Below are 22,002 nucleotides of genomic sequence, written 5' to 3'. Positions count from 1 at the left end.
TTTGAACTCAGGACTTTTCCCACACTAGCATCCCTTCAGTGCTGCTGAGACGTTGCTAAAAAAATTGTCAAGAGCCACAGAATTTCCCATAAAGACTAGTTCCATTTATAGATTTCATGGCATCAGGGGAAAGTACCAACAAAGTATCTTGTCCAACTGCACAATGACATCTTTAGTTCCACATGGCATTTAATAGAGTGCTATATTCCCTATTTACAACTGTGTAATCCCCATGGGCGAGTTTGTTGACTCAGAAGGAAACCCCATTTGGTTGAATGGGACTCTCCAGAAAGTAAGTTTAGGATGGCTCCCTTCAGTCAAGAAGGTCTGCCTGACTATTGCAGTTTAAAGGGGAGGGGGCTTCCGCTTTCATCATGATTCAAATTGACCTTTTAACTCTTTCCTGGACTCGAAGAACATTTGGTTCTTCAGCTGCTCTCAGCTCTCACCATTGCTTTCATTAATTTATACACCTACCAAACTGGAAATGAAAATAACTTAAAGAGACAAAGATCAAGTCCCTACCCCAAGGCCCACATTGCCTCACTGAGGAGGTGGGATGTACGTGGGTGCGTGTGCACATGCGTGCGCATGTGCAGCGCGCTGACAGCCTCTCTCAGTTAGGAAGGTGTGGAGGTGGGCAGGCAGGATGACCTGAGCCAGGATAGCCCAAGCCACCCAAAGGGTCCCCTACCCTGGCCCCAGCACCCTGGTCGATCCTCTCCAAAGCAGCAAAGGGAGGGCTGGTGAAAAGGAAGGGCCCAAAATGTTGGCGTGCACCCTGAGTCAGCAGCAAGTTGTAGAACCTGAGGGGAAAAGATGCTTCCCGCTGTCTGCGCTGCTTCTAGACAGCTGTCAGGAGCGCCAGTGCTGCCTTCTGAAATCCTCAAGTAGCCAGAATCAACACGCAGACGATAGGGCTCTTTTCCAAGGCTTTATTTCCATTCAACCGCATGAGGCTTACAGATGCTAATTGCAGGAGCCTAATGAGGGAAACTTAAGAGAGCTGCCTACTTGGGGTTTCTAGCCTTAGTGAATTGGTTGATCTCCTTTTGGAGGTAAAGGCGGGAAGCCTCTGAACTTAAGGGCTAGGAGGCAAAAATCCACCCCTTTCCCATGGGGCATCGGGACGCAGCTGTTGCCGTCGTGCCAAGCAGGCTGAGCACCTCCTCTCGGCACCCTCCATCTCCCGCTTGTCGCTACGCTGGCACCTAGCGTCCCGAAGCTCCAGTTGTCCCTCCCCCTGCCTGCCAGGGTCGCTACCACTCACGGGAATGTGAGCAGGGAGGAGCTCTGCCTCCAACAGTGCCTCCGAACAGCGCGCTGGTTCCTCTCCCACGGTTTCTATCTCTTCCTCAGAATCAGAACTGCTTTGGGGCTCTTTGGGCTCCGATCCAACCCTGACAACAGCCAGCTCACACACACACCCTGGGGCTTCATGCGGCAGAGCCTTCTGCGAAAGGAAGGAAAGCGATTCCTTCCTGGAGCCTGCATCGCGGCCCCTCCCTCCTCCCAACCCGGCTTCCCGCTCCTCCAAAACACCCATGGAGCATGGGACATGTGTGAACTGCATTTGGCCTGTCCAGGTCTGAATGCCCTGTAAAAAGTGAGTAAACCCAGGATGGCAATTCCAGACAGAAAAGCTAGCATGGAAACACCCTGGGAGTCTACAGCCTGAGTTAACACCAGAATCCAAAGCGAAACCACAAGAGATACTGACACTGGCTTGTCATTTCTCAGAGCGGCTCAGAAAAGCCATTGCACCGAGTGGAAAGGCAGGAAGAAGGCCGAAGCTTTCCACTGCCACAACTGCGGGGGACAACAGCAAGAACACGGTGGTTAAAGGGCAGCAAAAGCAGTGAAAACGAAAAAAGGGTATGAACCAGTTGTGAAAAATAACGTTATAGGTTTGGGGATTGGTTTGAATGACCTTTCAGGGATCCCTACAGCCCAGTGCCTCTGACTGCAAAGAGGTTAAGGATCCCTTTCAACTCTACACAGCTGGGAAATATATTTATTAGGACCAACCAAAACTCCACAGACACATGCAAGCTTTGGAGTTCCCCAAAACTCTTCAACAGGCTAGGTGGTGCAAAACTCTTCAGTGCGGGTGCCCCGGGGCCATACCTCTTAAGACCTGGCCAAGGACAGTTGATAGCTGTAATATTCTGTCAGTGTGTTTCAATGGTAGGTAGGATGGCCCAAGAAGGCGTAAGTGATGGGCAGAGATGACTCATCTTTCTTTCCCCCACTAGGCAAGGGGAGGGGGCGAGAGGTCTGTAAGTAGCAGAAAGTCGGTGTGTGCTGGAACCAGGTTTGAAAAGGAGGCAGAGAGCTGACTGGGCTCTCTGCAGGAAATCCTTTGGCACTCTGGGTTCCCCTAGACATTTGACGGGGACAAGGATCTGTCCGTGTGTTAATGCTGTGACCCCCCCATCTTATGCTCAGCCTGTATATATGTGAAAATAAACACATGCGATAAGGGTCCAGTGGCCTCCTTCTAGGGAAACTGAGCCCCAAGTAAGCACTAGAACCCCTGAAACGTCTCACCGCTTCAGGAGTGGGGTGCACACACATAACGATAACAAACCAAAAGGGAGGGTAAAGAAGGATGAAAAAAGTGGCCGATTTAAAAGGTGAAAACTAATGGAGAACAAAAATCCTTGCATGCAAACTGAAGGATTAAAGAAGTGTGGAAATGAGGAAGTTTAAAATGGTGTAATAGATTTCTTGTTTGTTATCTTTCCCTCTGCTCTTCCTCCGGGGATCGTAGAGCAGCTCACCCACAGTTACAAAGTGGTCTCTCTGCCCGGGCACATGCCCCACTCCCCATAACCCCTTCGGCTGCTGCAGTAACACAGGCCTTCAAACCACTCTCTGCGGGCAAAGGAACAGCAGGCCCTAAAATATTATATTAAAGCCACAGGGTTAAAGCACGCCAATACCATATGAAGCAGCAGGGGTGTGAAGTAAGTATTTCTCAGGGGTGTCAAGTTAAAAACACACACACACACACACACACGGGCCAGAGTGAAAACAAAACTGGGAGTGGAAAGAGTTCGAAAGGTGTGAACAGAGAATTGGGTGAAGTGCAGCTAGGCTTCGAACGGGCTTGCTTGCCAGCCCCCTGGCCGCGCAACTCCAGCCGCCCCCTCCAAAGGGTCCCCTCATCGGAAACCTAGCAACTGGGCGCCTTGCCTCATTTTGCGGGCTTGCCAGCGGATCAGCCGGATGGCTTTCAAGCTGACGTGCAGAAGGGTGCCATATCTGAAGACCAGCTTGTAGAAGGAGTCGGTCATCAAGACCCCACTGGGGTCGGCGTGCTTGAGGGCCGTCATGGGCGTGTAGACGGCGTTGGTCTGGTGACGGAAGGGCGGCCTGGCCTCAGTGACGACTTTCAGCGTGTGCTGTAGAAGGAAACAGAAGAAACCCCTATAAATGCCAGTACACCCTGGGGCAGCCTCCCCCACCCTCCCAATGGGTTGGACTGCAAGCACCATCATCCCCAGCCATTAGGGGATGATGGGGTTGTATTCCAACTAGAGATGTACCGACTGTGTAAAATCCACTCCATCTGTGTTTCGCGGAGTGTCCGGCGCCTTTCGTTCCGTCATCTGCCCACAGACGGATGCAGATATCTTTTTTTGTCATGTGGGAAAATACGGAAATAATTACATAAATAATTACGTAAGCATTTACGTAATAATTATTTACATAATTTACCTCAGCACGTAACATTTAGTGTATCGTCCCCCATTCCATTCAACGTTTCCTCAGCAGAAACTTACGTATTTTCCTACCAATTGATGCGTAAATTTCAGGAAAGTAAAAAAAAACATCCGAAAGTCCACGGACTCTGCATGGCCTGAGGGGGGCGCTCGGCACCGGATTCCACAGGTCAGAGTCTTAGAAATCCGAGCTCATTTTAATCCATCTCAAATTTCTCCAGCATCCCTAATTCCAACCCATCGGGAGAGCCCTGGGTTGGGGAAGGCATTTCCCTTGCTCTTTAGATAGCTGAGGGATTGCTGAAATCTAAGGTATGTCATAGAATCATAGAATGGTAGGGTTGGGAGGGGCCTACAAGGCCATCGAGTCCAACCCCCTGCTCAGTGCAGGAACCCAAGTCAGAGCATCCCTGACAGGTGGCTGTCCAGCCTCGTCTTGAACGCCTCCAGTGTGGGAGAGCCCACTGCCTCCCTAGGGAATTGGTTCCATTGTCGTATTGCTCTAACAGTCAGGAAGTTTTTCCGGATGTTCAGCTGGAATCTGGCTTCCTGTGACTTGAGCCCATTATTCCGTGTCCTGCACTCTGGCATGATCGAGAAGAGATCCTGGCCTTCCTCTCTGTGACAACCTTTCAAGTCCTCGAAGAGCGCTATCCTATCTCCCCTCAGTCTTCTCTTCTCAAGGCTAAACATGCCCAGTTCTCTTAGTCTCTATTCATAGGGCTTTGTTTCCAGTCCCCTGATCATCTTCGTTGCCCTCCTCTGAACCCTCTCCAGCTTGTCTGCATCCTTCTTAAAGTGTGGTGCCCAGAACTGAACACAGTATTCCAGATGAGGCCTAACCAGTGCTGAGTAGAGGGGAACTAGTACTCCCTGGGATTTGGAAGCATTCTTTGTTTTCAGATGATACATCCACATGTCACAGCAAGCGCTGTCTTGGAAAGGGGGCACACCTCTCCTGAAATGGCACTTAGCCCCTACGGTTTGGGCCCGGTCTTGTCTGGTCCTATCCACATCCTCATGTCTAAGATAACACTGGCTGATCGACGGAGAGCCAGTGTGGTGCAGCGGCTAGAATGTCACACCAGGACGAGGGACACCCAGAGTCAAATCCCACCTCACAGGCTCCGCTTGGGCCAGTGCGACTCTCTCTCAGCCTAAGCTAGCACACAGGGTCATTGTGAGGATGAAATCGGGAGCGGGGGAACCATGTATGTCATCTTGAGCTCCTTTGAGGCACAGTGGGATAGAAACATACTAAATAAATAATATCCAGTGTAATAATTCAATGAATAATATTTCAAAGATTTTAGGTCTACGTCCTGGAACATTTGGGCTCAAATTAACTCCAACCTGCAATCCCACCGGGCTCCCTTTTCCCAGAATATGCTTTCCCAGAAGCCAGCCCATCGAATCACAGAATCATAGAATAGTGGGGTTGGAAGGGGCCTACAAGGCCATCGAGTCCAACCCCCTGCTCAAGGCAGGAATCCAGGTCAGAGCATCCCTGACAGATGGCTGCCCAGCCTCATCTTGAACGCCTCCAGTGCGGGAGAGCCCACCACCTCCCTAGGTCATTGGTTCCATTGTCGTATTGCTCTATCAGTCAGGACGTTTTTCCGGATGTTCAGCCGGAATCTGGCTTCCTGTCAATTGAGCCCATGATTCCGTGTCCTGCGCTCTGGGATGATCGGGAAGAGATTATTATTATTATTATTATTATTATTATTAAATTTATTAATCGCCCATCTGGCTGGTCACCCAGCCACTCTGGGCGATGTACAACATACAATAAAACAGTTTAAAACAATAAAATTCTACAGTAAAAACATTTTCTAAAATACCCTAACCCACCCCAAATGCCTGCCTGAACAACCACGTTTTTAATGCACGACAGAAGCTCATTAAAGAGGGGGCTTGGTGGAGTTCCCTAGGGAGGGAGTTCCACAGAGTGGGGGCCCCCACAGAAAAGGCCCTCTCCCTCATCCCCACCAGTCTAGCTGTCCTGGCTGATGGGACAGAGCGAAGGCCAACAGAGGCTGATCTTGTTAAGTGGCCTGTCTGGTGTTGCTGGAGGCGCTCCTTAAGATAGGCTGGGCCGGAACCATATAGGGTTTTAAAGGTCAAAACCAACACCTTGAATTTGGCCCGGAAAACAACTGGTAACCAGTGCAACTCCTTCAGCACTGGAGTGATGTGATCTCGCCGGTGGCTGCCTTTAATCAGGCGAGCCGCCGCGTTCTGTACCAGCTGCAGTTTCCGAACCGTCTTCAAGGGTAACCCCACGTAGAGCGCATTACAGTAGTCTAAATGAGAGGAGACCAGGGCATGTACTACCGATGGGAGCAGATGGTCGGGAAGGAAGGGGCGCAGCCGCCGTATCAGATGGAGTTGATACAGCGCTGTCCGGCTCACAGCTGACACCTGAGCCTCCATGGACAGCTGGGAGTCCAAAATGACCCCCAGGCTGCAGACCTGGTCTTTCAAGGGTAGCCGTACCCCATTCAACACCAGGTCAACATCCCCCAGCCTCCTCTTGTCTCCCACCAAAAGTACCTCGGTCTTGTCAGGGTTCAGCTTCAGCTTATTCCTCCCCATCCAGCCACTCACCGGCTCCAGACATATGGACAGGGATTCTACGGCCAACCTTGGTGAAGATTTGAACGAGAGGTAGAGCTGCGTGTCATCCGCATATTGATGACACTGCACCCCAAACCTCCTGATGATAGCCCCCAGCGGCTTCACATAGATATTAAATAGAAACGGGGAGAGAATGGAACCCTGTGGCACCCCACAAGTGAGTGGCCACGGGTCCGAAACCTCCTCTCCCAGTGCTACCCTCTGGTACCTGCCGGAGAGGAAGGACCGGAACCACCGCAATACGGTGACTCCAATGCCCAACCCCTCCAGGCGGTCCAGGAGGATACCGTGGCCAAGGGTATCAAAAGCCGCTGAGAGGTCGAGGAGAACAAGGAAGGAGCATTCACCCCTATCCAGAGCCCTCCTCATATCATCTACCAAGGCAACCAAGGCCGTTTCTGTCCCATGCCCAAGCCTGAAGCCCGACTGAAATGGGTCTAGATAATCAGTTTCTTCCAAGTGTGCCTTCAACTGCATCGCCACCACCCGCTCAATCACCTTGCCCAAAAATGGCAGATCTGAGACTGGGCGAAAGTTGTTCAGAACTTGGGGATCCAAGGAGGGCTTCTTTAAGAGCGGTCTGATCACTGCCTCCTTGAGGGCTGATGGCATCACTCCCTCCTCAAGGGAGGCGTTCACCACTGCCCTGATCCCCTCACCCAGTCTCTCTCTGCAGCCCATAATGAGCCACGATGGGCAAGGATCAATTAAGCAGGTGGTCGGCCGTACAGATGAAAGCACCTTGTCCACTTCATCAGGAGGAAGAAGCTGGAATCGATCCCACAAAACCGGTTTGCCACAGGCTGCCTCTTGCTCACTAACTGTATCCACAGCGTGCGGAGTAACACTCCTTATCCGATCAATTTCATCTGCAAAGTGCCTTGCCAAGGCCTCACAGGAGGCCTTAGAATGCTCCAGTGGTTCAGGAGCCACAGGACTGACCAGGCTCCGGACCACTTGGAACAGCCTCCTGGGACAGCACTCTGCAGACCCGATGGAGGCAGCATAATATTCCTTTTTGCTGCCTTCACCGCCACGTGATAGGCTGAAGATACAGCTCTAGCCCGTGTCTGATCGTCTTTGGAGCGAGACTTCCGCCACCGGCGCTCTAGCCGTCTCACCTCCTGTTTCAGAGCTCGTAACCGCGGATTGAACCATGGTGCAGTCCGAGCCCTGTTCAGGGGGAGAGGGCGTTTCGGAGCCACCCGATCTAATGCCCCAGTGATTGCGGCATTCCAGCCACCCACCAGGGTCTCGACCGAGTGGCCATTGGCGTGCCCCAGAGAATCCCCAAGCACGTTCAGGAATCCATTCGGATCCATAAGACGCCTGGGGCGGACCATTTTAATGGGTCCTCCACCCCTGCGGAGGGGTTGTGGAACCGAGAAGTCCAACGTCACCAGATAGTGATCTCACCATGACAAGGGGGTGGTGGATATACCCCCGACTTCCAGATCACTGCCCGCTTCTCCAGAAACAAACACAAGGTCTAGTGCATGACCGGCTACATGGGTGGGCCCAGTTAGAATATGGTGCAACTCCCAGGAGGCCATGGTCTCCATGAAGTCCCGAGGTGCTCCTGTGAGGATGGCCTCCGAATGTACGTTGAAGTCCCCCAACACCAGTAAGTTAGGGGACTGCACACGCACATCAGAGACCACCTCAAGCACCTCGGCCAGGGAGTCAGTCGTGCAGCGGGGTGGACAGTACACGAGCAGAATCCCCAGACTGCCCTTCGGGCCCAACCTCCAGTACATGCACTCAGCAACCTTGGTCTCCCGGAAAGGGGGTCTGGTGAAGACCAAGGACTCTCGGTAGAGAGCAGCCACTCCCCCTCCCCGATCCCCAGCCCTCGGTTGCTGTGCATACAAAAATCCGGCTGGACACATGGCTGCAAGGGTTGGAGCAGCAGCCTCGGCCAGCCAGGTCTCCGTAATACATGCCAGGTCTGCACCCTCGTCCAGGATCATGTCATGGATGAGGGAAGTTTTCTGGGTAACAGACCTGGCATTGCAGAGCAGCAAACGAAGGAGTGAGAAGGCCAGAAGATGGAGTCACGCCTCCCCCAGCCATCCTTTGGCTCTGGACAGGCCTGGAGCAGGGGACAGATACTACACATCTCTCCCTTGTTCCCCTTACCTGGCATGGCCTGCCCCTAGCGCTCCGCCAGCGCCTGCCGCCCAGCCTCGGTATCTTCTGGCCCCCAACACTCCCCCCACTGCCTCCATCAGGTGGACACATGCCCCCTCGCTCCCGCCTATCAGGCAGGCTACCCACCCCTAAAAACACAATAAAATCCCCCAGAAAAAACAACAACAACAAAAAACAATTTTAAAAAATCCCCTTAAAAATAACGCCAGGCAGGAGTCCACAGGGAAGGCCTGGTGGTGGCGGCGGCAGCGGCAGCAGGCCCAGCAGCTGCAGCAGCAGGCACGCCTCTTCCCCGGTGGTGGTGGCTTCTCCTGCAGGCCCTGGCTCTCCCAGGCCACCTCAGCCAGCCAGCTTATGTAGCCCCTCCAGGGAGGGGCAGGTGGCGCAGCACAGCTGGCTCGGTACCTGGGGGCCTGGTCCTGCAGGGACTGGCGGTCTGCCAGGCAGAAGTCTGAAGGGAAGGCCTGATGGTGGTGGCAGCGGCGGCGGCCTTCCCCTCTGTGACAACCTTTCAAGTTTAATGACACCCAGTAGGGGCCGTGCCCTTCTAGGATTCAGTTTCCCAGAGGATTAATCAAAACTAGTTATTGCTAGAAGGTGAATGGGTGAGTCTAAGCTGTAGTATTTGCAAGATTATAAAATGAGCAACAGAGTCTGAATTCTAAGGAACAAATTTCACTTAGCAGTGGGCTGCTACCAAACTATATACAACACTGAGTCAGACACTCCTTAGCTTCCTTTCCCTGCAGGTCTCACCCAGAACTGATTTCCCCATACAACTATTTCTAAATCACTTTCATTCCTACTCACTTTACATAAGCAATCAGGGGAGCATTAGAAGGCTTGCCAGGAGTTGGAGTAAGGTCTTCTGTCCTCCAGGAACATATAAAATGGTGCATGAATACGTTTGCATTGGTGTCTCCTGCTTAAAAAGGACAAGCCTTCAGCACCTGCTAGCACTGTTTCTGATGGCTGGTACTCCTATTCCATAGGAACTAGAAACTTGCAGTCCAAGATTTGACATGTTAACTCAAGACAATGCCACACACTGCCTTTAGCCTCTCTGCTCTCTTGGTGCCCTGAGCAACACGTTCCAGCATCCGAAGCTCATCTTGCCAGCAAATTCTACCACAAACCAAAATCAAAATAGATATGTGTTCTGAAATTGGGGGACATACTTCCCTCACATTGCTTTAGCAGACTCTGACTATTCCTATTTATGCCTCCATCTGTTCTAGCTGTAAAGTTATAAAGGCCCCAAGCTCCCCCATGCCTCTGTGCTGCAATCGCACTCACGCTGCATGATAGATTCTGTAGTAGTTTACAGTAAGCCACCCACTGGCATTAGCTATGCCTTCCGAGTTCCGCCAGGGTCTCCTTGCTAAGCTTACTGTGGGGTGGGTGCAGGGAACTAAAGCTTCACGGACGATACACAGCTCACAGAAATTTAAAAGGCTTTGGAACTGGATTAGGTGGAATTATTTGCTCATGGAACTAAATAATTTGTAAACAAGCAGAGTATTATAAGAGGAAGAAAATGGGAGCAAATATGCAATCATTTAGGATAGTTTTAGAGGGGAAAGGACAGAGAAGGTGATGGAGTTGTCTCCGTTCATTTCTCTCATTGACTTCACCATTTGGGGCTGGTTTTTCTTGGATTAGAGTGGCCAGACATGTTGTAGGGCTGGGGTAGGTGGGTGGGCTTCAAATGTTAGGCTCCAGGCAAACCCTAATTCTGTATACATTATTACTGTTAGTATAGAATTCTAGAAGTCTGTAACAAAACATAGGCTTGTTAATGGACATCAGTATGTGAAATTCAGTCCTCATTCCCCCTTCTCTTATTAGCCCCAGTCTCCTTGGCCCTTTTTCTCAAATCTCTTTCTACTTCACCTCTCTGATTCAGAGTCTGTTGACCACATCAACCCTTTCCTTCCGCCACTTTGCCCCCTTTGTTTTCTCTACCTTCTGCGGGCTCTACCCAGTCTTCAACCTGCCCCAGGAAAGCTACTCTATCCTGTCCCTAAAAGGCATATGTAAGGTTTTAATCCCAGCCAAACTGACAACTTCCTCTTCCCTCACAGATACTGGTGGTGCTAGTGCTTTAAAACATGGGTGGGCAGAAGGTACATCAGGATCTACTGGTAGATCTCCAGGTGATTTGCAGTAGATCAGCAAAGGTTTCTGAGTCTCAATGATTTAAACAGAAAGCCTTATTCCCTACTAAATTAGGCTGCTGAAATCAAGAAAGCTTGTGGGGGGTGCAGGGGGGAACAGAAGCAGATTTGTATGTGAAAGGATCTCTGTGCAAGCTCCAGTTCTGGTACTGAAAACAAATTCCTGGAATTCTGTGTTGGCCTTCCTGAGCCACAATTTTGCTCTTTGCGGTCCTTGGGGTTCTAATGAAAAAACAAGTAGACCCTGCAAGCCTAACGTCTGCCCACCTTTGTTTTAAATGATGGGAGGGAAGTTGATCTCCTCCTTTCACAAACCTGTTAACTGATTGTTATTTGCAGGCTAAAACTTCCTGGCAATATTACTATAGAGATTCTGCGGTAATCTGGAGCGGAAATGCTAGCTTCCATCACTTCAGCATAGTACGATCTCTCCTTCTCTGCTGGGGATCAAGCACTCAGCTCCCTTAGCAGCCATATGTGTGAAGTTACCGTACGTGCACAGCGAGTTCTTTTTAAAGTCACCTTTCACAAACAAGATGACAGCCCTCCTTACACACAAACAGTCTAAGAAGATGCCAGGATTTTCACCTCAGCTACATCTTCCGGGGTCTGGCCCAAGCTGGAGAAGATGGCCTTGGAGTTCTTCAGGTAGACCTTGGTGAATATCTCAGCCGTTTCGGGATCTGTCTGGGAGTAGTCGGCCTTCTCCGCATCTTCGTAGACCTTAATCTCAAACTGGGTCACCACCGGGCCCGGCTCTATCAAACTGACACTACAAATCAAGGATGCACAGTTAGTCATAAAGGCCAGGCTTTTCCAGGAGCCCCTCCTTTTCTGGTGGGTGCTGGCCACCTGGGACCCTTTCCCCTTCAACAGGAGCTGCCAGAGGGGGTAGTAATTAAATTGCAGAGACAAGAAGAGGAAAGGCAGGATTGCTATTAAAACTTTTGAATAATTATTAAAAAGAGGAATAATCAGCAGTCCTTTCCCTTATTGCTAAACAATCCATACCCCATGCTAATCACAAATCGGAATCCATTCTTGGAGGATCACCTACTTGAGCAGGATCAGCCCTAGAGTCTAAGGATCTACTCCAGGACCCGCCACTAAGGACGGACGGATGGACGGATGAGTCAGTTCTAGCCCAGCTCAGTTTTGCCTGTGTTCATCCATAACTCCATTCCGTCTCATTTGCACATCAATGTACTTCTTTTTTTAATCCCTGCAGGGGTCGGTGGGAGACATGAGGGCTGGGGCTGGGCCCTGTTCTCTCCCTCCACGTGATCGTGATTGTATGGGAAATGGTGACTGAAAAGGGCTCATTTGGCCATTACTGCTAAATCAGGAGGGGGAAATCCCGGAGGCCAACCCCAAATCTATGCTGCGCAGAATCACTTCTGGTTGGCCCCGCCAGGCCCGCCACATCCTTAGCTCCCGTTTGTGATTTCTAGGAAAGTCAGCTGCATTCAACGTGGCTTGCTAGCCAAATAAGCTTCGCGGGCACCCAGTTTGAGAGAAACGACCACTAAATCGGTAAAGGCTGGTGAGTCCAATGTCCGCGGGGCAGTGAATCTGCTCCGGGTTTCAGTCACTAAATCAACCTGAATTGTCCCACCTGGCTGTCGGGGGCAGCTGAAGGGGGATGCTGCAAACCCTGAACTAAGCATAGTGCCTGCGGTCTATTCCTTCCTCAGTTAACGGTGCAACCGTTCTCTATATCGGTTGCCACTTTCTCCCGCTAGAGATTCAAGAAGGGAACCTCTTCCTTTCACTAGAGTCTTTCGGTGGAGGAAGCGACCCCTGTTGAATTTCCGTCAGTCTGACAGCTCTCAAAGCCAGAGGAGACCCTTTCTTGCCAGGAAAGAGAAAGATGGCAACCCTGACTGTATCCACGCAGGGTCTGAAAGCGTCACTGGGTTATCAGCCACTCACAAGACGTTGAACTTGAGTGCCTGGATGACGAGGCTTTCGCAGAAGCCCTCAACGGCGAATTTGGAGGCGGTGTAGATGTCGTTGAAGACGATGCCTGGGTGAGAGATGCCAAAGAGAAGAGATGGGGGCCGAACACACGAGACCTTAACTGTGTCGTTCTCCCTTGAGTGTGGGGTTCCCACCCACCGACCCACCAGCTCTTTGTCAAAGAAGAACAAACGATGCAAGGGCAAATTACATGACAAGTGCTGCATCTATTTTGTCCCTGAAGCTCCATCTTCAGGGCAGGTCCAAGGCACCCCGATGACTGGGGCAAAAAATAAAGACATCATCATCCACTGTTCATGGCTCTTTGCAGAATAACATAAGCAATAGCGACCAGCCCAGCCCAAGAAGCTGACAACCAAATGTTGACCGTGAGGGAGGCCACCAAGAGAGGGAAGGGGAGAATCCCAGGTAGCAGGGAAGATGTCAACAAATGAGGTTGCACAAAATGAGGGTTAGGGTGCAATCCTGTCAAGAGGTCGCCCCTGCTGCCTTCTGAAATCCTCAGGTAGCCAGAATCAACGCGCAGACAATAGGGCTCTTTTCAAAGGCTTTATTCCCATTCAACCTAATGACGCTTACAGATGTTAATTCCTTGATCCTAGAGTGAGACTTAAGAGAGCTGCCTACTCAGGGGTTCTAGCCTTAGGAATCAGTTGATCTCCGTTTGGAGGGGAAGGCGGGAAACCTCTGAACTTATAGGCTAGGAGGAGAGAGTCCACCCTTTCCCATGGGGCATTGGGGCACTGCTGTTGCCGTCGCGCCAAGCAGGCTGAGCGCCTCCTCTCAGCGCCCGCCATCTCCCGCTTGACGCTGTGCCTGCGCCTAGCGTCCAGAAACTGCTGTTGCACCTCCCTCTCCCTGTCAGGGTCACTATCACTCTCAGGAATGTGTACCGGGAGGGGCTCTCCCCCTGGCCGCGCCTCTGAACAGCGCGCAGGTTCCTCTCCCATTGTTTCTATCTCTTCCTCAGAATCAGAACTGCTTTGGGGCTCTCTGGGCTCCGATCCAACCCTGACAAATCCTATGCATGTTTAGGCAGAAAAAAAGTCCTACAATTCCTGGCTGGCTGGGGAATTCTGGGAGCTGTAGGACTTTTTTCTGTCCAAACATGCACAGGATCGCACTCTCAGGCTTCGTTTCAGTGGAGGATGAGAATTAAAGGATTAAGCAACAGGGTCCATACGCATGGGTTATCAGGAGGCTGTTGTGAAATCTGTTACATAATTTGGAACGTTATTTCTCGTACCAACGTGTCGCTAGCTTATTGTGAGGCCCTCTGCGCAGCGCCACCTTTGAACACAGTGCTGAAATGGCTTCAGAAAGCCGTGGCTTGCGTATTATCAGGCATAAATTGCAGGGAGCATATTGCACCGGCACTTCAAGGTCAGCCCTGGCTTCCAGTTAGCTCCCGGGAACCGTTTGCCGTGGTGGTTCTGACCTAGGCAGTATGCAATCCTATGTATGTTCACTCAGCGTTCCCTTATCGTCAGTGGAGCTTACTCTCTCGTAAGTGAGTTTAGCATTGCAGCCTTAATGTTCCAGAGGATTTGGGTCAAGAGGATCTGCCTTGTCTGGGGCGCATGAACTTGTGTGTATTGTGTTTGCATGGACAAAGCCATGCGAATGCAGCAAAGCCAGCTTACCTTGCAACCCCATGACGCTGCTGATGACCACGATGTGGCCACTCCTCCGTTTCTTCATGTCAGGGAGGACCTCCTTAATCATCCGCACCACACCAAAGAAGTTGGTCTCCATGAGGGCCTTCATCTCCTCGATAGACTGGCACTCGATGGGACCAATGAGGCCCACGCCAGCGTTGTTGACTGCAAAGAGGCAGCCGAGTGTTCTGTTAATCTCCTCAGCGTCCAGTGAAAGGAAGTGTCAAGTGGGAACAGACTATCAGGAACCATGTAGGCCTTAAGAAGTATACCACGTGGCAGGTAGAACTCCATGGAGAGCTGGATGTCTCAAGCCCCTGGCCTGGAAAACTGAGAGCTGGTTTTCATGTACGTGAGGCCATCAGCAGAGGGCTACAGCATCAAACGATGAGTCTGTGAATGGGTTGTCACCAGGGCCAGCTCAAGGCGTTTTGCTGCCTGAGCAAAGAACAAGATGACGCCTGCCCATGCCACCCATTGCATATACCAAAGCTGACCAGACTGACTGCTGAATCTTACTTCAGCCTGAGTGATGGGACAGGGACACCACCTGAAGGCACCAGGCTAGCTTTGGAGTAGGACAGGGCACAGGGCACACACAGCAATGTCCTCCAACTCCCTGCCTACAACCATCCACCACCTGAGGCAGCTGCCTCACTATGCCTAAGGGTAGGGCTGGCCCTGTCATAGACAGATAGTCCAATGGAAGTTTCATATCAGATTAGGCCAGAACTGCATGTCTGTTGGCCATTGTGTGTCTGGGAAGCTTGGCTGGTGTTCCTCCAAGGCAAAATGATGTCAGCAGGGGTGTTTCGGGGTGGGGGGAATGTTTAACCCTTCCTTCACCACCCACTTTTACACCAGCCAGGATTCCTGAGCTGTATTTGCATCTATGGAACCCAGCTGGGGGAAAAGTAGTGGGAGGAAGGCTTGCCAGTGTGCCTAAGGGGAGAGAGGTGAATAGAGATGTAAATTGATGAACATTTTGAAGTAATGGGGGGGAAATCCGCACCCCTTTTTTCCTGGTTGTTTGTGGACAAAATGTTGGGGAAAATTGAAAAAAAAATGCAGTACTTACTTTTATAGCCCTCTTTACAGATCTAAAGTGATTAAGCTAAAATGTATTATGTACAACTTGGTTTGCTCATAAAATTCTAATTAAAAATAAAAACATTTGGAGTGCAATCCTATGGATGAGTCGCTTGATAGATAGAGGGCTCTGATCTCACCTCCCCATTCCTCCATTTCAGCATTTTTAGCTAGATCGGTCTCTTGTCCCTGCAGGGTGGGCAGAGGCAGGAATGGAGGGGTTTGCAGATCAACAAGCTCTCCCCAGGCTGCCCAGTGTCATGCGGCCTTTCCACTGCCCCCTCCTTCCAAGATCACGCAGGATCAGACTCTGCGGGTTGTAATGGAGGAGTTCTGCAGCATCTTATGGCTCCCCAGACACTGTCCGGGAGCCATAGGATTGCTCTCTTAAAAGGAAACTCCGTACATTTGTAATTATTGTTGCAATAAACTATACTTTTAAATTTAGTACATCAAACATCATCATGTTATGAGCAAAGCAAGTTATAAATAATACATTTTAGGCTCCTATGTTATGTCTGACCAGAGGGAACTTCAGCAAGTTTTCCCTGAAACAACTGAATCATCCAAGAAGCCAGAAGAAGCAGGAAGAACTGGAAGCAGAGGAAGACTGTGTACAGCATCTTTCCTGTTTGTGAGGAATTGTTTGGGATGGAGTTTAGGGAAATTTGGTCTGAAGGAAAAGCTACTGAGGGCTTATTTAGCTGGGGAAGATTATCTTACCTATTAGGAATGGGAACCAAGAGTATTTAATTCAAGAAATTTTAAGTAATCTCAATCCAGTATTATTTGTAGAGTGACATTTTATTCCCTTTTGTAAGCAACTTACATTAATAAGCATCTTAATTTTTGAAAGCTTTTTGAAAGGTTGTCTTTAGTGGTGGTGCCAGTCCCACACTGCGACATAGGAACCCAGGCTACTGAGTTTCTTTTAGGATCTATAATTTAGGTATAGAGGGTTTATTTTGGTTGTATGGATTAAAGGTTTTATAGCTGAGGCGGTGTTTCCTAAAGGTGAGGTCCAATTGGGAACTTTCTTGAAGACTGCAGCAGTGGGTTCTTTTAAGAAAGAAAGAAAGAAAGAAAGAAAGAAAGAAAGAAAGAAAGGCAGGATAACCCACACATTGCTCTGTCCCATGTGCAAGTAGGTCTTCCTACTACATTGTTTTTAGAAATCATTTTGTGGGAGTAAAGACTGGGTGGCAATAGATGAACACCTTGTCTTAAACATTGTACTCATCGTTCTATCAGAAAATATTCCACAATCCAGGATTCTGCAGTCATCAAATGATACATGTGCAGACATGTGTAAACTCTTAAGCAGCTCCTACGTGGGTTCTGGACATCTGTCTCTTCCCACAGAAGAAACAATCCAATATAGCAAGAGGCAGAGCGGGGGCCTGGCTGGGTGGACTCCCCTCCCTCCCCTCTGCAACAGTGATCTTCTGCCAAGGACCTAAGCAACTCTTGGCCGGGCCGGGCCACTTAGGTCCTCAGCCAATCCGGATTTTAGATTGGCTCAGCATGAGCAGAATCAATGCTCTGGAATGGGCCAAGGATGTCACGCAACATTTGCACACTGGACTCCATTGTTTTGTAATTTCAGAGAACAACCCCGCACCACTTTATTTATCCAGCTGCCCTCCCTGGTACGTGTTCCCGACCTACATGGGTGTCTCTGTTCAGAATAATGTGATATGCAGTATCTTCTCCTCCCCCCGCCCTGGTTTAAGCCTCTTTTTAAAATGCTACTAGGATTAATCAAGGATCTCTCAGGGCTTTTTTCATACGACACCAAATGCACCCTTTGCAGTTCCTGGGTCTGTAATGTGAGAATATGAAACGTTACATTTCACCTCCGTCACGGACTCAATAAGCGGACTCACGAAAGGCTGCTTTTCTGTCAGCCTCAGTTCTTCCCCCAGCTGTCATACGGGGATGAATAATACCGGCCGGCTTTACAGTCATGACACTGCCCTGCATGGCATGGTGCAGTACTCTGACCTGAGGCACCGCCAACGCACATCTCTCCTGCCCCACTGCCGCCCCCCAGCAGCACCACAGCAGCTCATCGATCACCAGGAGTTGCTCTGAGCTTTGCTTGGGACCTCTGGGAGGGCTCCTGTGCCTTTAATAGGCGATGGGGAAATGAAAGCTTTTTCCAGCCATGCAGTAATTTGTGGAGAGGGGAGAGAGAAGATGCTTCCCCTGTGCAGCCATTCAGCTCCTGAAGGTACGGAAGCCTGGTCAGGAGCAGAAAATGGCGACCATCTCAGAAGAGATGTGAGGGGGATGTTAAATCTCTTGGCTAGGCTGAGCCCAGCCTCTTCACCATGGCCTGGGGAGAACTGCAGAACCAACTGGAGTTTCTGGGCCTGGTACAAACGTTGTGCTCAGCCCTCTGTCCCTCCTTTCTCCCCCTCCCGTCCTGGTCTGTGGGCTTAGAAGATCTGCCCAGTGTGCTCCACGCTTCTGACCTCTTGGAGGGCAAAAAGAATCACATGTTCCAGCTGTGTCCATTTAAAAGGGACAGTCCCTATATTTTGGTCCCTATCCTTAGCGACGCCATGGGCAGAATGAGCAGGAAAGCCGCAGACAAAGCAGGGCTATGTTTTGTAGTAACTGCAGTAATTCATCTCAAGAGAAGAGTTGGGGTGGGAAGCGGAACAATGAAATATGTTAAGGCCAGAGCTGAAAATTCTCAGGCTGGACCACTGCCAATTCTGGGCCCATCATTGCCCCTCTTTTTACCTTTTGGAGGTGCCTTATTAAATTGTTCCATATGAATTGCTAGAGTTGTCTTTCTTGAGGGTGCAACCTTGTCCCTGGATTCCTGTGATATCTCATTCACTGATGCAAAAGGGACCTTTCCTTTCCTGACTGCAACAGGGGACACCCCCTCACCACCGCCAGAGTCTCAACCTGGATTCCCACCCACACTTGCTATTTACTTTGAAAAACCATTTATGTCATTGCTGATGGCGTGAATGGTGTCACATATACTTTGACATTGGGGGGTGGGATGGGTCTCGGGTAGCTGGTCGATCGGTCACACAGATATGGCTAGGAAGGCACCACGTGGCGCACAGCCTACGTTTCACCTCAGTAGAGCTGGTGAGGTCCATGGTGAACCGTCAATAATGTTGTGTAAGACAATTGTGCTTCTCTAGCATATCCGTTCAGTCAAAGGACCAAACATTGTCTTGCCCGTTAAAACAGCTCAGGACACTATACTGAAAAGTAAAACAAATACAGCATACACAAGTTGGAGAAGTGTCTTCAAACAATGTATAATGGTGAGGTAGGGAAGACAATAGGTGTTGGTCCATGGTATGAGAATAGAGGTGTTACAGCTTTGCTCATATTTTCCTTTTGTGTAATGAGCAGCATGCAGAATACATACACAACGCACCATGGAGTGTGTGTGTGTGTGTGTGTGTGTGCCTGAACTAGCATATAATGTGTACACAGTCAACATAGATCAACACCTGGGAAAGTTTCCAGTCCCTTAACCCCACCCCAGCTGCTGCTGTCACACCCAAAGTGTAGGGGAGAAACATCACGTACATACGTGCCCAGGGGTTTCTGAGGGTTCGCTATGTACCCCCTCTCTGCAAGCCTGGCCCCAGGAGATGGGTAATGCAGCAAACCTTTTGGATACTCACTGAGGATGTCAATATGCCGCTGGGGGATGCTGTTGATGCAGTTGCGGATGGATTCCTCATCACAGACATCCAGCTGTTTGATCTCCAACGTCCTGTTGAGAGCAGGCCCTGCAGCTGCTTCCAGCTTTTCCTTCTTGGCCACATTTCTCATTGTGGCGATCACTGGAACACAGGAGCTTGGTCATGCCAGCCCAAACTGCCCTGAATTCCACCCTGACGCTTACTCCCAGCTTTACTTTGTACCTTGGCCAAATTTTCAGACCCTTGACAAAGGTTATAAAGACTTTGTTAAAACCCTCCCAAGCACCCAACATAGGTAAGGTTGCCAACTTTTCAATTGGTCCTGCAACTGTGTCTTTTTGACCTGCAGACTTTAGCTGGTGATAATGTTTATCTCCATGCTGTGAAAACCTGCTGATTTCTGCAGATCAAACTGCTATTAAAAGCATATGTGCAGGCCTTGCTCTTTTGGTGTTGAGCAGATGTGGCTGAAATCGGGGAGGGACCATAGCTCAGTGGTAGAGCACCCGCTCTGCACGCACAAGGTCCCAGGTTCAATGCCCGGCATCTCCTGATAGGGATGGGAAAACCCCTGCCTGAAACCATGGACAACCACCACCAGCTAGTGTCAACAATACTAGGCTAGATGGACCGATGGCGCCACTCAGTCTAAGGCAGCTTCCTATGTTCCTAAATCTGAATTTAAAAATTAAGGCTGGGACAAGAAAAGAAAGCAGTAGAAGAAACCAGCTTCTTCTGTCCCCTTTAGAAATTCCACAGTCAACTTTACTAGAAACAAACGTAAAAGCTACCACCATATAATCGGAAGTTAATTTCAAAGCGTGCAGCTAGAGTGCTATCCATCCCCACATTTTTATAACAGGCTATGGCATGTTCGAAACCAAAGACTTAAGCCGATTCCATGCAGGCCGTAAAGAAACTGTCCAGCCCTAGAGGTGCAGTGAGGGCAACAGTACAGCTTTCCTGTATTCCTGGGAATCACCTATATACCTGGCAAGCTCAATAACTATTGTTATAAACAGTTAAATGTGCTCGTGCAGGGCCCCAAGACCGGCAAGGGGCCCACTGTCCCAACAGCATCACTGATCTCAAGAAGGTCAGAGGTGGTATGAGAGAACCTCCACTTGCACGTCCCATCTCTTCCAGCTTATGGGGGCGGACTGAGGGTTCCTTGTCCAAGAGCCGCCCCCCCCCCCCCCAATCCTGGAGCAGGTATTGCCTGCATCCCGCAATTCCCACGGTTCTCTCCCTGCCAAAGACTAACTGGCCTGAACTGATAACAGTGCTATAAAAACACCAACGGTATGTGCATGCACACGCACACTGGGGTACACGCAGTCGAACAACCCTTCCAGTACAGAAGGACAAGAACAAGACCTGTACAAAGAATACAGTGCTGGAGACGAGCAAGAAAACTGGTTAGAAAGAGGGATCGTTGCTCAATGGTGTGCACACTTCTCTCGCTTGCACCTTGCCCAAGAGGTTTTGCAAGCTTTTGTATCATTTCAAAAACCCTGCCAGACCTGATTGATCAGAGGTGACAATGAGGCAGAATGCATTTGTACACCACAGCATTTGAGCCCTCTCTAACCACTTTCAATTCTCTGAAAACCTATTGTCCTGTTACAGAGGACAAAATAATTTGTGCTAAATGCTGGAGAGGAGATTCCAACTAGAAAGGAATTAGGAAAGCAAATGACTTGATTATGTCATTATGTCTAACTTAATAAAATGAATTAGACTAAAGCAAGGTAGGCAGCGATTTAGTTCCCTGTATTACACGCAATAATAAACTCTCTCTTAAAAAGTAAAAGCAAAAACAAAGATAGCTGCACTGGTCCATGAAAAAAAATCCAAAATCCACAGCAATACCTTTATTAGGATCAAAATGTCACAAAAAGTGTGAAAGCTTTCGAGGTTTCCAAAACCCTTCATCAGGCTAGGTCAGCCTTCTTCAACATGGTGCCCTCTAGAAGTTTTGGACAACAACTCCCAGCATTCCTGACCATTAGACAGGGGTTGATGGAAGTTAAAAGTCCAAAACATCTTGAGGGCACCAGGTTGGGGGAGGCTGGGTTGGGTGGTACAAAAGCAGGGGGTGGGGGAAGAACCAAATAAAAAAAAAAGTCTCAGGCGTTGGCCAACACAATTCTAAAAACCTCACCTTTGAATCTCCTCTGCTTGTCCTGTGCTAGCTTCACAGCCAAAGCCAGGCCGATGCCAGATGAGCAACCTGTTATCAGTACAATTTTGGGGGCCATGGGGGCCTGTGCTGAGGGGGAAATATGACCTCCAGAGATGAGGCAGTGGCTTCTACAAAATCTTTGACGAGGAGGTGGGCTTCTGGCAGCTCAGAGCTTTGCCCTCACATTTTCCCCAGAGGGTCCCTCTTCAAGGATCTTTAAAAAGGCCAGCTTGGGACCTAACTAGCCAATACCTAAGGCCTTAATCTCCTGACCCTTGCTAAATCCCAAATGGATTTGCATGACAAATCCTATCTAATCCCTTCCAGGCCCAGCCCCTTGTGATGCATAAACAAAACCATGAGACTTGGCAGACTGTATGGGAAAAGAACACCTTGCAAGGAGCATCATCCAGCATGCTTTGTTTTAGGGTTACCGTGCTAAATTTCCAAGCATAGCCGCCCCCCCCCCCCACATCAGCTGGGAGAACTCTACTGTCCTGGCACAACCTTTTGCATGTGATGTTACCTCAGGGATTCAACAAAAGCTGTGCGGTCCCCTTCACAGCTTATGGAACGATCCAAAGAGTAGCACTGAGAGGTCAGAGGCAAGCCAACGTCAGTAATGGCAACGAACAAAACCTGGTGTTGACATCCCTTATTCCTGCCACAAGGGCTGTTAAGGACCACCCTTGGGATGCTGTGTCCAGT

General features: G+C 49.8%; 1 protein-coding gene across 1 annotated transcript; it reads right to left on the bottom strand.

The window, feature by feature from the left end:
- Positions 1-3,167: 3,167 nt before the first annotated feature.
- On the bottom strand, positions 3,168-21,370 carry LOC146340929 (retinol dehydrogenase 8-like). Its single transcript, XM_084808229.1, has 6 exons — positions 21,274-21,370; positions 19,089-19,250; positions 14,320-14,499; positions 12,629-12,722; positions 11,285-11,468; positions 3,168-3,407 (listed from the first exon to the last, which is right to left on the bottom strand). The coding sequence occupies exons 1-6, from the start codon at positions 21,368-21,370 to the stop codon at positions 3,168-3,170; spliced, it is 957 nt and encodes a 318-aa protein (XP_084664355.1).
- Between the last annotated feature and the right edge of the window lie 632 nt (positions 21,371-22,002).

This window comes from Heloderma suspectum, chromosome 6, assembly GCF_057233095.1.
Source record: "Heloderma suspectum isolate Gila_16-S chromosome 6, 16-S_ref, whole genome shotgun sequence".
Lineage (NCBI taxonomy): Eukaryota > Metazoa > Chordata > Lepidosauria > Squamata > Helodermatidae > Heloderma > Heloderma suspectum.
This window is presented reverse-complemented; position numbering and strand designations above follow the sequence as displayed.